Source organism: Canis lupus, chromosome 16, assembly GCF_011100685.1.
Source record: "Canis lupus familiaris isolate Mischka breed German Shepherd chromosome 16, alternate assembly UU_Cfam_GSD_1.0, whole genome shotgun sequence".
In the NCBI taxonomy this organism is placed as follows: domain Eukaryota; kingdom Metazoa; phylum Chordata; class Mammalia; order Carnivora; family Canidae; genus Canis; species Canis lupus.
In genome coordinates, this window is record NC_049237.1 from 46,213,974 (window position 1) to 46,226,806 (window position 12,833).

The following is a 12,833-nucleotide window of genomic DNA, read 5'->3' on the forward strand; positions in this document are numbered from 1 at the left end:
ACACGTGGATCCATGTGATCCCCATGAAGCACCACGCTCTCGGCGTGACACCTGGCTCCCAGGAAGAAGGTCTTCCTACTAGACTGTACTTTGTTTACAATGTCTCCATGAGAAGTGATCCAAGTTGACAAAAGAAAACAATGGAAAGAAAGAGTCACTTGGCTTGTGGTGTTATTACTGCCTTTCAGTGGCAAACTGCACGGTGGAAGTACATTAATCATAATAAGATATATTAATAATAAGAGCCACCTTGTGAATTGAGTCCTACATTCTCCCAGACATCGTGCTAGGAGCACGGCACGTGTAACAACAGCTCCAAGAGTTGGCAACGATCATCATTCCTATTTCACATATGAGACAATTAAAGGTCAGGATTAAAACCCAGATCCATCTGACCACAAAGTCTGTGTTCTTTATGCTGATTTATGCAGACTTGCCGGTCTGCTCCTCAGACACCAAGGGGGCAGCAGGTTCCAAATGTTCCAGACTTTGCCTCCATTTCCAAACACTGGCCCTTTATGAAGGCACTAGGGCCGTATGAATACATTTAATAAAATCAACTGGCATTGAAAAGTCAGTGAGCACAGACTTTGCCTGACACGGTTTCTACTGCCCTTGTCATCATCCATGCACAGAAGGGTCACAGTAGTGCCCCATGGGGTTGGCCATGGCAAGAGAAGGCATGGGACCCGTCACAACAAGGGCATGCAAGTGCTTTGGGTGCTGGAAAAGGAAAAAACTAGCCCTTCCCACACAGCCCACTAAAGAACCAGGAGTACAATGGCATGTGCCCAAGGATAAGTCAGGGCTCAAATTTGGGGTATAATTTTCAAGAAATGAAACAGGCAGTGAGAGTCAGAAGGGAAGATTAAAATTCACCAGGGACCTGAAAAGGTGCTTCCCGTCCCAGCTGTCAACATGAAGGGTTCACACACAAAAATGAAGTCACATGATAGTAAATTCTAAGGGTAAGAAAAGAACCCCAGTGATCAGCTACAGATAAGGAAAATGAGACGACGAGACAAAAGGAAAGACCTGGAATTTTATAAGGTTTTTTCCCTCTAAGGCATCAGGCTACTTGTTTTGGATTTTCAAAGACCATTTTCCACATTTTATTTTCAAAATCTCCTCTAAATTCCCTTTTCTTCTTCCTTCTGTTTTGATGAGCAACTGGACGGATACTGAACTTTGGCTTCACAATGATTTGTCACGGGGCAAAGGACACACTTTTCTGCAGGGTCAGTTTTACTCACACATTTTTGGGAAAATGTAGTCTTCTTATTAAGATAGGTATTTTGCTTTCCACACTACCAGGGTGACCACAGTCCATCTGAGAGGTTAACTAGTAGGACACTCAGTTTTGGCCACCATCCTTTTAAAAGCACTTGAAGAAGTTATTAGCATTCATAAGTTAGTGATTAAAAGGTTTTTTTAAATTATTATTAAAAGGTTTTTTAAAAAAAATCCCCTTAGGAGAAAATGTTAAAGGAAATAGACATATTTCATTTGCAGAACAGCAGTCTGATAGGTGACCACAGGATTATACCAGTGTCCATTCATTCTGAGCCAGAGAATAAACAGAAACAAAAGTAGAAGTGACCAGAGCTTTTCACAGTTGCTGGGGAAGAGGGCTGTCATCTCCAGTAGGAGGAGAGCTAGAGAAGACGCTATTCGGGAGAAAGATGGAAGAATAAAAAGATGGAATGGAAAATAAGATGACCTGGATTCCAATCCTGGTTGGGCCACTATGAACACATCCTGTGATAAATCAATCAAACTCTCTGGGGCCAGTTCCTCTCATCTTAAAACAACTGACCTAGATTAGAAGCTGACATTTTTAACTAAAACTCACAGAGGAAATGCATGCTATGTTGCAGTCCGCTCATGCATATATGCATTTCCACATATAGAACATAACCCACATATAAAACTAAGAAGTTCTATGAAACAATGAATGCTTTCAATACGTTTATTCCCTTAATTCTCACCAATTCTGTGAGAGAGACTTAGGTGCCATCAATATTTGTATTTTATTGATGAAGGAGAGAGAGAAAGAGATGCAGTGACAAGACCCAGGTCATACAGCTTCTAAATAGCACAGCTAGGATCCCAACTCAAGCAGTCTGGCTCCTGAGTCTGTACTTTCAACCACACTTTATGACTGCCTTTATCTTTGTGCTGAAATCCAACCTACTCAGTGTTCTTTCCATCGCTGCCATCATTAATTGATTTCGCTTCCCACTAAAGTGTCACAACTGGCAGCTTCAAAAATCAGTGGCCCTAGGGCAGCCCCGGTGGCCCAGCAGTTTAGCACTGCCTTCAGCCCAGGGCATGATCCTGGAGACCAGGGATAGAGCCCCACATTGGGCTCCCTGCCTGGAGCCTGCTTCTCCCTCTGCCTGTATCTCTGCCCCTCTCTCTCTCTCTCTCTCTCTCTCTCTCTCTCTCATAATAAATAAGTAAGATCTTAAAAACAAAAACAAAAACAAAAACAAAAAAACAAAAATCAGTGGCCCTAGATGATCCCTAGCTCTCTTTCAGCTCTGGAGTTTTATGAGGCTCGACAGAGATCAGACAATTCTTCATCCTGAAGGATTTACACTAAATGGTTTAGTCTATGAGTTAATTTCCAAATGTCAAGCTGAAAATGCCATTTTGCCAGTATCCACAGCAAAGGAGAAAGGTCAATCAGTTTCCTTATATGTAAAAATTGAAATGAGCTCTTAATCATCTTCGTGCTTAGTAACTACACCTTGTGTTTATGAGTATTCGTACCTCACTAAGTTTCCTGTGTAAATTTTGGAACTCGCTAAGCCTTCTGGGGACGGTCCAGTTCTTAGTTTCAACTCCTCCAACTTCTTGTAAGCTTACCATGACGAAGTAACAGGGCATTTGCTCACCGTTCTCTTCTGTAACCTTGGAAAAAACAAAAACAACAACAAAAAGCATGGTGAGCATGTGTGGTAGGCAAGATTTTTAAGTATCCCCCAAGATTTCCTACTCCCTAGTGTACATGTCCTGCATAATCCCTGGGACGGTGAATATGATGGAATCTATTCCCACAATTAGGTTACTTTTTTTTAAATTTTTATTTATTTACAATAGTCACACACAGAGAGAGAGAGAGAGAGAGAGAGAGAGAGAGAGGCAGAGGGAGAAGCAGGCTCCATGCACCGGGAGCCCGATGTGGGATTCGATCCCGGGTCTCCAGGATCGCGCCCTGGGCCAAAGGCAGGCGCCAAACCACTGGCGCCACCCAGGGATCCCAGGTTATGTTTTTTGACGGCTGACCTTAACACAGTGGGATTCCACGGGTAAGGCTTGACCCAATCACACAAGCCCGTTAAGAGCAGAGACTCTAAGGGCTGGCAGCAGCTAGTAGCAAGAGGAGAGGAAGTCACCAAGGCCCAAAGTGCGAGAAAGATTCCACACGTGGTGCTAGCGTGAAGGAGAGGGGCGCGTGGAAGGATGCCGCAGTGCTTCCACCAACAGCAAAAGAGAACAGAGATGGTTCTAGAAACACATGGAACTGAATTCTTCCGACAACCTGGATGAGCCTAGAAGTGGATTTTTCCCCAGTCTCCGGACAGGAACTCAGTCTGGCCAGTATGTTGACTTCAGTCTAATGATACAATGAGTAGAGGACACAGGCATGCAGTGCTGGATTTTCAACCTACAGAACTGTGAGCTAATAAGTGGGTATGTTTTAAGCCATGAAATTTGTGGTAACTGGTTACACATCAAAAGAAAACTAATATAGCCGACTTAACATCACGTGTTTTTCTTTGAAGAAACAAATTAACAGCAAGCAAACAGATGTAAGATATGCCAAAACCTGTCTCAGAAAAGGATAAAGCCTTCTCCAGTTTAATTTCTGGAGTCAACAAACTATGATTTAAGGGGAAAGGAGAGAAAATGAGTGGGAAATATCAGAGGGGAAGACAGAACACAAGAGACTCCTAACTCTGAGAAACGAACTAAGGGTAGTGGAAGGGGAGGTGGGTGGGGGGGTTGGGGTGACTCGGCGACGGGCACTGAGGGGGGGCACTTGATGGGACGAGCACTGGGTGTTATGCTATAATGTTGGCAAATTGAACTTCAATAATAAACTATACAAAAAACCCCAAACCATGATTTCAATTTTCATGAAATTTTATATTGAAACACTTTTTTTTTCCTCTACCTTATAATTCCTTAAGACATACACATATACACACAGTATCACAATTCAGGAGAGACCATTATTATACACAAACAGATTAAGAGAAGAAGCAAAAAGAAAATACATGCATATATGAATTTAAGCTTGAACTAGCATCATAAATCGAATTAAACACAAAGAGTAAGAAAGGCAAAGGAGATACACAAGACTCCCGGAGTATGCACAGAGCCCTGTGAGGTAGGACCATTGTCCCACTGTGAGGATGCAGGAGGTGAGGGCATGCACAGGGTCCCTGGGTTATCCTAGGATCACACATCTAGTAAGGGAGTCAGCCAGGATCAGAACTCAGGAGAATCTGGCATGATGCAGACACCTCTTCTACACATTCCCCTGTGGGATTGCCTTGTGAACCCTGGTAGTCGGGAGACTCCTCCATGTCCATGTCCACGATCTTTTCTGTGACCAAGGTGTCACAACAAACTCTGGCAGCTTACCTTAATAGCAGTGCTAACAAGTACTAGAGCCATGGTGAAGCACTTGGTTCAGCACTCACGTAATATGGATGCTTTCATGGGAGCTCTTGGAGAATGTGCTTTGTCTGCTATCTAACCTAGAGGTGAACTTATTACGACTGTGAATTCCAAGTAATTGGAATTTCCCATGCCACAGTAAGAGTGTGAACGTGAGCACAGGGTGTTATATACAACGGATGAATTATTGAAAACTATATCTGAAACTAATGATTTACTATATGTTGGGCAATTAAATTAAAAAAAAATAGTATGACATTAACTCTATGTTACTCGTGATCTTGTCATTCGTGTGGACCTGACCTTCATCTCCAGATTTCCACAGGACGCAGAGTAGGGCAAGTTGTAATGAAGAAGTTGTAAACATTAACAACGTAAATGCCCATATACATCTCTCCTTGAAAATAAATTATTTTTACAGACAAAAGAGATCTAGTATATTCTGAAAACTGTTACCCATCTCCCTCAAAGAATAGCAAAATATTTTCTAATTCAAAGGAAAAAATATTCATTATTAAAGATCTTAGAGCAACTGAAATTTGTAAATGAAGTCAGGAGAATGGAGCAATCAGAAACACTTAAATTTTTAATTTTTCACCACCAAATTTCAAGTAGTGCCTTCCATTTTATTTTAGCCCTCAATGGAAAAATAAAATGGCAATTCAGAGGCATTAACTGTCTCTCTGTGGAAGTTGCTTACAATTCCAGTGAATAAGGACAACCTGAAGTGGAGTGAGATCACATCTACCCCAAGTCCACAGTCATGGATGAGACAGTGAAAACAGTGGAGAAGGAAAGAGAATAAATGTAGTCTATGAGAACAAACATAGGTGTCCTACCCTCAACCGTAATTCTCTGGGACAGAATCTTCTCTTATAAAGTCATACTCTTAAAATAAATGGGGAGGAAAAGCAGTCAGACCTACCTCTCCACTGGTGATGGAGGCTTTCCACATTCCAAGGTTCTCACACCACCAATCTGTTCTTGCCATGTGTAGCTGTAGGTCTGTACGTTCTTTCTCTATTAGAATTATTTCCTCCTTCAACTTGAAAACAATCTGCCAAAGGAAAAACATCCTGAGAATTATAAAACCACTTAAAATGCTAGACAATTCAGCAAAGTAGCAGGATATAAAATCAACAGGCAAAAATCAGCTGCATTTCTATACACTAACAATGGACAATCCAAAAAGGAAATTAAGAAAACAATTCCATTTACAATAGCCTAAAAATAATAAAATACTTAGAAATTAAATAAGGAAGTGAAAAACTTCTATAGTGAAAACTACAAAACACTGATGAAAGAAATTAAAGAAGAAATATGGGTATGGAATGATCTCCAAATGTTCATGGATTATAAGACAAACATTGCTAAGATGTCAGTACTACACAAAGCAACATACTGATTGAACACAATCTCTAAAAAATCCAGTGTGTTTTTGCAAAAATAGAAAAATCCATTGTAAAATATATATGGCCTCTCAAGGGAGACAGAATAGCCAAAAACTATCTTGAAAAAGAACAAAGTTGGAGGACTCACACTTCTTGATGTCAATACTTACTACAAAGCTACACTAATCAAATGTATGGTACTGGGATAAAGACAGACATGTAGACCAATGGAACAGAATTGACAGCCAAGAAATAAACCTTTGCATATATGGTCAAAGGGTTTTTTCATAGGGGTGCCATCACCATACAATGGGAAAAGTACGATCTCTTCAACAAATAATGCTGAGAAAACTGGATATCCACATGCAAAATAATGAAGCTGGACCCTTACCTAACATCCTAGACAACAATTCAACTCAAACTGGATAAAAAACCCAAACGTAAGAGCTAAAACTATAAATTCTTAGAAGAAAACAGCGGAAAAGTTTCTTGGCTATGACACCAAAGGCACAGACAGCAAAATATAGAAAAATTGGACTTCATAAAAATTTAAAACTTTTGTGCAAAGAATACTATCAACACAGTAAAAAGGCAACCCACAGGATAGGAGAAAATATTTGCAAATCATGTATCTGATAGGGTATTAACATCCAGAATATATAGAGAACTCTTAAAACTTAAAAACCAAACAGTCTGATTCAAAAATGGGCAAAGGACTTGAATAGCATTTCTCCAAAAAATATATATAAATGGCCAAAAAGCGCATGAAAAGATACTCAACATAACTAATCACTAGTGAAATGCAAATCAAAACCACAATGAGATACCATGATACACCCATTAGGATGGTTACTATCAAAAAAGTGAAAAACAACAATTACTGGTGAAAACATACAGAAATTAGAAACTGTATGCACTATTGGTGAGAAGGTTTCGAGTGGTGCCACCATTACAGAAAATAGTATGGAGATTTCTCTACGAATGTTTTTTTAAAGATTTTAAAAATTTATTTATTCATGAGAGACTCAGAGAGAGACGCAGAGACATAGGCAGAGGGAGAAGCAGGCTCCCCGTAGGGAGCCCAATGTGGGACTCCCTCCCAGGAACCCAGGATCACGACCTGAGCCAAAGGCAAGAGGCTCAACCACTGAGCCACCACCAGGCGCCCTCTTCTAAGAATTAAAAACAGAATTACCATATGACCCAGCAATTCACTTCTGGGTACATATTCAAAAGAGCTGAAAGCAACATCTTGAAAAGCTATTTGCACCCTCATGTTTGAGGCAGCATTATTCACAATACTTAAAGGGTGGAAGCAAACCAAATTTCCACTGACGAGTGAATGGATGAACACAATGCTGTATATACATACAATGGAAAATTACTCAGCCTTAAAAAGGAAGGAAATTTTGACACACGGTATACGAATGAACCTTGAAGACATTATGCTAAGTGAAAAAAGCCAGTCACAAACAATGAATACTGTATGACTCCACTCATGATGTATTTCAGAGGAGTTAAAGCCATAAGAGAAAGAAAGTAGAATGGTGGTTCCTAGGGGGCTGGGGAGGGAGGAATGGGAAATACTACTTCCTGGGTACAGGGTGGTTTCAGTTTTGCCATATGAAAGGAGTTCTATAGATGGATGGTAGTGACGTCTGCATAACAGAGTGAATATACAGACACTGAACTCTACACCTACAATGGTTAACTTTTATGTTATGTATATTTTGCCACAGTTTTTTTTAAAAAATAAGTAATTTTATTTAAAAAAAAAAGCTATGCTCATCATTCCCTTGGATCTCTTTCATGAGAAAACCCATAAGGATATGTAATTCTGTGGTTTGAGGGCAGAAGCTTTGCCCCAAAACTCTCCTGAACATGCAGGCTACAAGGACTCTTTCCTTGCTCAAAAAGCCTACAGGAAGCCCTCCCGGCCTAAACCGTGCCCTGCATTTCATCATCAGCCAGGGCTGTAAACTATCTGCTTCATTTCCACGTGAGCAGGCTTTGGTTTGACCACAGCATGTTTGCTCCCTAAAGGCACGTCAGGCTCTGTGTATCACTGATTCCCCACAGTGACCGGCACAGCATCATACATTTACTCATAACTTATGTTGCTGAACACACACTCAGAAATTACCAGACGAGCTCAGTTTGGCAGACTGAAGAGCATCAGCTGTGCCAATATTAGAGACATTCCCTGTTGGACTCTGAAGAGGCATAACCACAAAGCAAAAAGCCACACCACTGCTTGGGTTTGCAAAATGCCAGTTAGGGAGATGCTGTTTACATTTTTAAACTTTCCAATTCTGTTGGCTTTTAGCCAATTTATTTCTTGCGTAATTCTGTGAGGTTCTCTAAACTGTGATTCGCAGTATTTGAAAGAAAAATAAAATTAAAAAGATTGTCCTCGCAGAGTTAATTTACTTCCAGAAATGAGTCTGGCAAAAAAAAAAAAAAAAGAAATGCTTTGCCCTTTTCTGCAAAAGGCCTGCAGGGAGCCAGGTGAGAAGACACAGAACCACTCACCGCTGATGACTGGGGGAAAACCCCAGATGGAAGATTAATGACAAGTGTTTTTCTCATTCCGTACTAGAAGCAAAAAAAAGTAACAATGGAACTCACAGCTTAAAATTCTTTTTAGGGAAATCGTGATGCTTTGCAACATAAACTGAAAACTATTTCATCAAATCAGAAAAATGGAAACTTTCAAAGACAACCTTGAAAGCAAGAGTTACCTTCTTGTCAGGTTTTGGTGCATTTTGAATAGAATTTAGAGCTTGCCTTTTATATTCAAGTTTCTCATTTAGTTCTCGTAGTTTGTTTACAGCAAAGCTGGCTTGTTCATTAATCCGACTGGTACCTTCCTCTACAGCTTCCTCGCCAGTCTCGCTCGCCGGGCCCTGGGGGACAAAGTCACATGAATCACACTATCTTCTAACGTTGGACTGTTCAGCGATCATTGCCTAGCGTGTAGGTTCTCTATCATTACACCACACTGTGCCCCAAGTACTGGATTCCACTAAGGAAAGGCTCTATGGCAGAAAGCACTGCTTTTCCTCAGCAAAGTAACAAACCAAAGTTATTTGGAACCAAAGTAACTGGTGTTCAGGATTGCAGCGAAAAAATAAACATTTAATAGCCTGAAAATAAATATTTAATAGCCTGAAAAAATAAACATTTAATAGCCCTTTTAAGTGGAGATGTGTGGGGTGGGGAGGTGGATTCTATACCACTATCTTCCAAACGGTACCCAAGGGAATCTGCTTAGAACAAGGGAAGGCAACTGAATTCTCTGCCCAGCTCAACTCGAATGTTCTGGGCCCAATCTGGGACAAAGACGCTGAGGTACTATGGTTTCCTTTCCAGCTCCAAAGAATATTATAGAAAACTCACACAAGTCCTTTTAAAATAAAATTTCCAAATTCCCATTAGTGAAAGTATTTCCAGTATACACTTTGTTCAGTCCTTCTCTTGAAGATGTATTTTAGAAATCAACAGATCATTTTACAAGTAAAATGGTAGTATTTCAAAGCAACAATATTCATAAAGAACTGTGTCACTGAAAAATCTGGAAGAGATCACCAACAGCGTATAGAATAGATTTATGCGGGGTACTGTAAAGAACTGCTGAGAACAGGCTTCTCCTGTGTTTATACTCTTGCACATTCTTCCAGAATTTTTTCCTCCAATTTTTAGTTAATTGTAACAAACAGTATAATATAATTTTTTTCCAAACAAGTGAAGTATTAATAATTCTAGAAAACCAAGCTGTTTTTATTTTCGTAGGGTCTTTTAAATCCTTGTCTGTGAGTTTACATATCATGACATAATTCTACACAGACAGGTATTCTGTTTTTTCCATATAATTTATGATGCCGCATATTTTGAGGGTATTAATTACAGTCTTCAAAATTATAATTTTTGGCTGTCTAGTATCCTAGGAGTTGACAGTACACTGAGGCATACTCCTACTGCTCCTACTACTGCTCTTCCTGTTCTGGGTTGATTCTGTGGACTTGGAATCCCAAAAGGACCAAAACCAATTCCATTATACAAAAGCTTTTCTACCCTTTAGTTATGGTCTTAAATTTTTAGAAGTGGGATTACGTTACAAAGAGTAGGAGTTTTCAAAAGGTCAATGATACATATTTCCCTTGAGTCCTAGGTGAAATTGGAAAATTCTTCAGGTTTGTTTACTATTACCATTCATATTAACTGTCAGTTTAAGACTTTATTCAATTTATCTGTTGGGTACTGACAATTTCAATTAATTTGAATAACCTCTTCTATAGCATTTGCAAATTAACCATTTTAATTTTTGAGGTAGAGAGATAACACAGTTAAACTGACCAAAAAAAATTAAAAATATTTTAAAAATTGACCTATCTTAAAAATCAGATGCAACGAGTTAATGACTTTTGGGCCACTTTTGGTGGTGTTATACACTGAAGTGTAAAGAACTAAGTAATAAGTATTTTAAAAAGTCTGAAGGAATGAATTTCAGAGTTACTGACTTCTAACACCATTAAGAACAAGCACTTGAGGATGGAACTGGGGAGGGGGTATTATGCTGAGTGAAATAAGTCAATTGGAGATGGACAAACATATGGTCTCATTCATTTGGGGAATATAAAAAATAGTGAAAGGGAATAAAGGAGAAAGGAGAGAAAATGAGTGAGGGAGACAGAACATGAGAGACTCCTAACTCTGGGAAATGAACAAGGGCTAGTGGAAGGGGAGGTGGATGGGGGGTTGGGGTGACTGGGTGATGGGCACTGAGGGGGGCACTTGAAGGGATGAGCACTGGGTGATATGCTATATGTTGGCAAATTGAACTCCAATTAAAAAAAAAAAAGGAACAAGCACTTGATTCCTCAGAGATTGAGATATAACTGGGCAGGAAAAAATCCAAGATAAATTATAATCTTTCCAAGTAGGGAAACTATAAAACACATTTTTCTTTGCACCTTCACAAATCTTAAAACTCATATAAATCATTAATAGTAAATGATAGGTGGCAACTAAGGCTCTCCAATTAAATGACCGTGCACTTAATTAGACTTCAGGTGTAGTTGAGCAAGGTTTTCTTTGGAACATCTTACTTATATCTGATTTTTTTCAATTTCAAAATATTTCTGTAACTCCTTCCACATTCTCCCTCTCTCACTTCCCCATCCTTTGTCTATTCTCATGCTGCTCTAAATCCTACTGATTCTCTTACCTGGCCTAAGCCACAAATGTCCCACCCTGCAGACTTTCTGCCTTTGTGTTTTCAGGGTGTGTCTCAGGTAGAGAGGGGGTGGTGAGGTCTCGGACTCAACACAAGGCGGTGGTAGTCAGTTGTCCACAAGAACAAGGGAAGAAGCGTGTAAGTTCTACTTAAAGTCCTATACTTAACGGATCAAGAAGCAAACCAAATTCAGCTTATACAATGGCCCATCTAGTTATATTTTTGAAGCTTAACCACTGAGAAGGGAGGAGAAAATTAAATGTGACTCACCAGTTCATCCTTGCTGGAAATCAACTGTGAGACATGTTTCTCTTCCTCTTTTATCATCAGTTTCTCATACAGGTCACTGACAATAAATGATGGGTAATACCTATCTTTTAGGGTCTCATAAACATCTCCCTGGATTTTGTAGAACACTTCAATACCTTTATTTCCTACAAGACACTGCTGGATTTCTTTGTAAAGTGATTTTTCCACAGATATTTCTTTGCTTTCCACAAAGAAATTCTGGTAAATTTCACCAACTAATTGTGGAATTTCATTCTGAAAAGAGAGGAAGATGAAGAACAAAAAAGGCATGAAATCTCATCTCTGACAAAAAGGATTAGCTTCTGAATTCTCTACATTTTAAAGCTGGAAGCAAGACGCTTGGAATGTACACTAGTACCAGTGTGGCTCTTTGGCTTTTGTGTAGCACATTAAGAATCAGAGTCAAGAATCAGATTCTGAAAAGACATGGCCTCCTTAAAATGAACACTTCAGTTGAATAATTAACAAATGTAATTTCTTTTAAATGCCAGAAAGAGAAAAATGACAACAGCTCTCTTCTTGCAATGGACTCCTCGTAAATCTGAATTCCACTGCTCAAATATCAGCTAAATTCGATTTGGCTTTTTAAAATCTAATATAAGTAATTGGCAGTGCCATTTCTCGCTCCAGAAAAAAAAGTCAATATTGTGTAATTTAAGAAAACAAGAAAAAAATTTTTCAGAATGATGATTTATTACATTATAATCAAGCTTATATTAGACAGTTTAGTCTTAAACATTATACTTAGGTCACAGCCAGCCGCCTTCGCAAATGCAAATCTCTTCTGGTTAACATAATATTTATATTTCCTCTAGACACATCTCATTAACTCTAGGAATGTTATACAAAGTCTTCAACAAAAAATGAAGACAGAGGCGCCTGGCTGGCTCAGTTGGTTGAGTGTCCAACTCTTGGTTTCAGTTTAGGGGGAGATCTCTGGGGTCACATGGCTATGCCACTCCAGTGGAATCTGCTGGAGATTATCTCCTTCTCCGTCTCTGCTCCTCCCTGCTGCTCAGCTCTCTTTCTCTAAAGTAAGTAAATAACATCTTTGAAAAAAAAAGACAAACAAGCTCCATGAATGAAGGCTGTGAATTCACCGAACATCCCAGAACGTTTTACATCCAAATCAGTATTGGTAGGTCAAAATAGCTAGTGTTGCATTTGATGAAGCTACATGCTCTTATTCCACTGAAATCTTTCAA

At 39.4% G+C, this 12,833-nt stretch overlaps 1 protein-coding gene across 6 annotated transcripts in view; it reads right to left on the reverse strand.

Annotated features, from left to right (window-relative positions):
* Positions 1-12,833, reverse strand: part of SNX25 (sorting nexin 25) — a 142,967-nt gene that overhangs the window by 16,571 nt on the left and 113,563 nt on the right. For 5 of the 6 annotated variants that reach the window (XR_005371628.1, XM_038560394.1, XM_038560391.1 and 2 more), the window contains exons 9-12: positions 11,590-11,862; positions 8,825-8,989; positions 5,618-5,749; positions 2,776-2,916 (exon numbers count right to left, since the gene is read on the reverse strand). Coding sequence is in view for 4 of the 6 variants with exons in the window: in XM_038560394.1 (XP_038416322.1) it covers positions 2,776-2,916; positions 5,618-5,749; positions 8,825-8,989; positions 11,590-11,862 (711 nt within the window). In the remaining 2 variants the exon portion in view is untranslated. Of the gene's footprint in view, positions 1-2,775; positions 2,917-5,617; positions 5,750-8,824; positions 8,990-11,589; positions 11,863-12,833 lie in introns of those variants that run through there. The other variant, XR_005371629.1, reaches the window with a different exon arrangement.